We start from the raw sequence: 3,877 nt of genomic DNA, 5'->3' as shown, positions 1-3,877 counted from the left end.
CAATCTATTGTGTTTTTGCGTGGCTCGAATTCTCAACTTTCGTAGTTGTTTTTCTTTCGGCGCGGTGACGTATGATGTGTGCATGCCATTGTGTATCCAAAGGTCGCCGCGATATCACTCGCTCGCCGAACGTCGAGCCGGCAAGCAGTGGCAAGAGTCGCTCCGTGCGTGTTATTACTTTTGCGTTATTAGTTTCCAAGACTCGATCGCGATGAATATAAGGATAAAACGCTATTGATTGCTGGAAGATTGATCGCTGGAAATTTTGCTCACATAATTTATTTCGAGAATTAAATTGAATTACAAAGATTGTAAAATATCGTTTCGTTGCGGACTAATAACTACTTCTTCACCGCAGATTATGCTTTCGATGCTCACGTTGCATTTTATATCGCCAATTCAAAAGTGATTTATCCATTTTTCCAAATCGAAAATGCAAGTTGTTAGTTCGAGTAATTTGTATGACAGAAAATCACGCGATATTTGTTAATAATATTTCGTTCGTTTCGCAGTATTTCACATCGCGTACGGGAGTGTCCGAAATTTCGCGCGATCGATGATTTTCGCGAGTGAGTGTTGTGTGAGTGCAACAAGAAAATCCGAGAGAAGGAGGAGGCATTGGAGGCATAGGGCAACAGCGGAAAAAGCGTGAGGTAAGTGTCTTACATTTTTATTATTTGCTAATTGTGCAAAATGAATCATCTGTTCTGTGCTTTTATTTTATTTATTCAAGCGATTCGAACGAGGATTCGAATAAGTGTTAGAGACAAAACCATACATATAAAATTTTGTGAGTTTATATTTAAAAGAAAGACTTTTTCAGTATTCTATATAATTATTTTAATAATTACCTATTTTACAAAATATAAAACATAAAATATATTTAATAAAATAATTTTAATTTTACGTGATTAGTCTACATATAATAATCATATGCATATTTGTATTTTTACAGTTTAACATATATGTATAGTTAATGATGTACAACTCTGCTGTTGCGAATCGTATCAGTGAGTGATAAATTACTTTTTATTTTAAATTGACGTTGCGCATACAATTACTTCTTTGCATGTATACAAATTCTTAAAAACATACAATGCTCAATTACAAACTGCGCGCGCGAGGCGCGCGTTTTGTCATTTCTAGTAAACTATAAAAGTGATATGAGGAAATAATATACATAATACAAACATAATTGTATCATTTTAAAATAATATTGCTACAACATTACTAAAGTAATATTGTAAAATAATGTCTCTGCAATATCTATGTACATACATATATACCATTACACTGCAAGATGCAATGTTGCAATGTTGCGGCAATGTTGTTGCAAGCTTTTGTGTTGTATGGGTACTGATAGAGTATCGATTACTTTCAACACAAAAGATTCATAAATTAATCCGCTAGGAGGAGATAATTCTTAAAAGCAACTCGTATTTAAAAATCGTTGAAGAATAGGATAAGGAGGTCTTTCAACGGCAGAATTTTAGGAAAATAATCCTTAGCATACTAGGAGTCCTAAAAGTAGTAATCACGACTTCCAAGAGAAGCTTTTAGTTCTCATTCCTATAGAAGAGGAAATAACTCTTCGACATCCACTTGACCGCGGCCTAAGTACAAAAACCAGAAATTGCGTAATATCGAGATACGACTTTGCGAAAGAGATCAGTCGATATGCCTCATAATACATGTCTCGAGGACGTCTTTTAGATTTGTTTTCAAAACATCTTAAAGACAAATCTAAAAGACATCAAAAGTCGGGACATAAGAAACAAAAAGACGTCTTTTTGACAACTTCATAAGACGTCTTAGAACTGTTCAAGACGTCTTTAAGATGTCTTCAAGACGACGTAATGTTCTCTGGGATAATTACTATAATGAATTGATTCTCATGAATAAACTCTCTCATTACGAAGAAGAAATAGTATATTAAAAACATATAAAAACTTTATTGAAACATCATAATACAATGCTCTATTTACAAGATGTTTTATATGTACAAATACACTTTATAATATAATATTACTTTGATCGCAAAAATTATATATTATTTCTAAAGTGCTGGTGAGCAAGGCACGTGAAGGTCTAAATTGAGGTGCAAGCCGGGTTTAACAATGAGGTACAAAAAATATAAAAAATATAAAATGTATAACAGTATCGTAATCACATGAATTATTGCGCTCGACAGCTTTTATCACAAACTAATTTAAGTGTCTTAAAATCTTTTTTTTATCACTCATTTCAATTTAAATTTTTAATATTCTCATTTTCTATTATGCCTATTTCTAAATCTCCAACAGTGGATTCAATAACGTCAATTATAATAAGATGTTTAAATCCGAAATTAAAGAGATAAGATGTTTAAATCCGGTACATATGTATATCGAATTTAAACATATCTTATTATAATTCACGGTATTGTGTGTATACATATATATATATACACACACACAAATCGCGATTTGCTGTCAATAAGTCGAGTATTCAAATGATATTTACACAGAGTTATTCACTTCTGTAATGATTTTTCATGTCATAACATAAATCTGTGGAAAAAATAGTTGAGTCAAGTCAGCGCGTATGTAAATCAATAATTTACTGTATTTATGTTGTAAACAATTGTAAACAAATTGTCGAGTTTAGTTTTTACAGCGTCAAATGTAGTAGTTAAGTAGTCAAAAGTCCACGTCTATTTTTGACATATAATAATCCACAGAAAAATAAGTTATTTCGTCAGATTAATTTTTTACTGTACTTTGACCAGATATTTAAAGAAACTGTTTCCGATGAGTCGATGTAAACTGTCTATATCGTGTCTGTAACTTTGTAGAAAAATGTAAATTTCAATTATGTCTATCAGTTGCGTTCGTTGTCATTTCATTACTTGTCTGTTTGTCGCGTAACAATCTGTTGTAAAGTCAGTAAAATAGTCTCCTTCAATATATCTCTATTGGCATCGTTATCCATAAAAAATGACTAATAGCAATTAAAAAACCCGCAAAAAAAATTGCCTTATAAGTTTATACAAAGTAAATAAAAAGAAATGTTAAATCCTTTTTTGCGTATTACCGTATATCACATAATGAAAGTGGCGTTACGATTTCTATCGAAGATTTAAAAAATTTCTGTTAATTGATCGAAACTACGAATTAAAAATATGCCAATGTGCAGCTACAAATGTCTGCAATGCCCAACATTTTGGTTACAATACTATCACTTTTATTTCTTTTTGTGATAACCGGAGAAACCACCACTATGGCCCCCACCGTAACCACCGCCACCGCCACCGCCGCCGCCGCCGCCGCCGCCGCCGTGGCCGCTTGAATAGGAATCGAAGCCACCACCAGAACTGTAACTACTTCCGCCATGACCACTGAAAGATACATCAACATAAAATGCTATATTACGTACAAGGTACAATGATTGAGATTTTTTGCATTCCTTTTCTAAGATTATTGCCTCTTTCAACCTAATCCGTTTATCTTAATTTGATATTTACCTGCTACCAAAATCAGATATACTATTGCCATAACCGCCGGAGCCAATATGATGATCATCGCCGCCGATATCGTGTCCACCCCCGAAATCGCCATGTCCACCGCCCCCATGGCCACCTCCAAAACCGCCGCCGCCTCCATATCCACCTCCTCCTCCAAATCCACCGCCATGGCCACCTCCGAAGCCACCTCCATGTCCACCTCCGTATCCACCACCTCCTCCAACGCCGCCACCGCCGCCATGTCCTCCACCGTCTCTGACGACGCCGCCGCCACCTCCACCACCGTAACCGCCGCCACCTCCATGACCACCTCCAAAACCACCGCCGCCGCCGCCATGGCCTCCGTGGTCTATGATGATACCACCGCCGCCTCCT

At 35.7% G+C, this 3,877-nt stretch overlaps 1 protein-coding gene across 1 annotated transcript in view; it reads right to left on the bottom strand.

Annotated features, from left to right (window-relative positions):
• Positions 1-3,222: 3,222 nt before the first annotated feature.
• LOC105557597 (glycine-rich cell wall structural protein 1.0-like) overlaps positions 3,223-3,877 on the bottom strand; it is a 6,489-nt gene continuing 5,834 nt past the window's right edge. The window contains exons 5-6 of the mRNA XM_012004873.1: positions 3,503-3,875; positions 3,223-3,376 (exon numbers count right to left, since the gene is read on the bottom strand). Of these exons, the coding sequence (XP_011860263.1) occupies positions 3,223-3,376; positions 3,503-3,875 (527 nt within the window). The remainder of the gene's footprint in view (positions 3,377-3,502; positions 3,876-3,877) is intronic.

Source organism: Vollenhovia emeryi, unplaced genomic scaffold, assembly GCF_000949405.1.
Source record: "Vollenhovia emeryi isolate VEMERY1.0 unplaced genomic scaffold, V.emery_V1.0 DF939448.1, whole genome shotgun sequence".
Classification (NCBI taxonomy): Eukaryota; Metazoa; Arthropoda; class Insecta; order Hymenoptera; family Formicidae; genus Vollenhovia; species Vollenhovia emeryi.
This window is presented reverse-complemented; position numbering and strand designations above follow the sequence as displayed.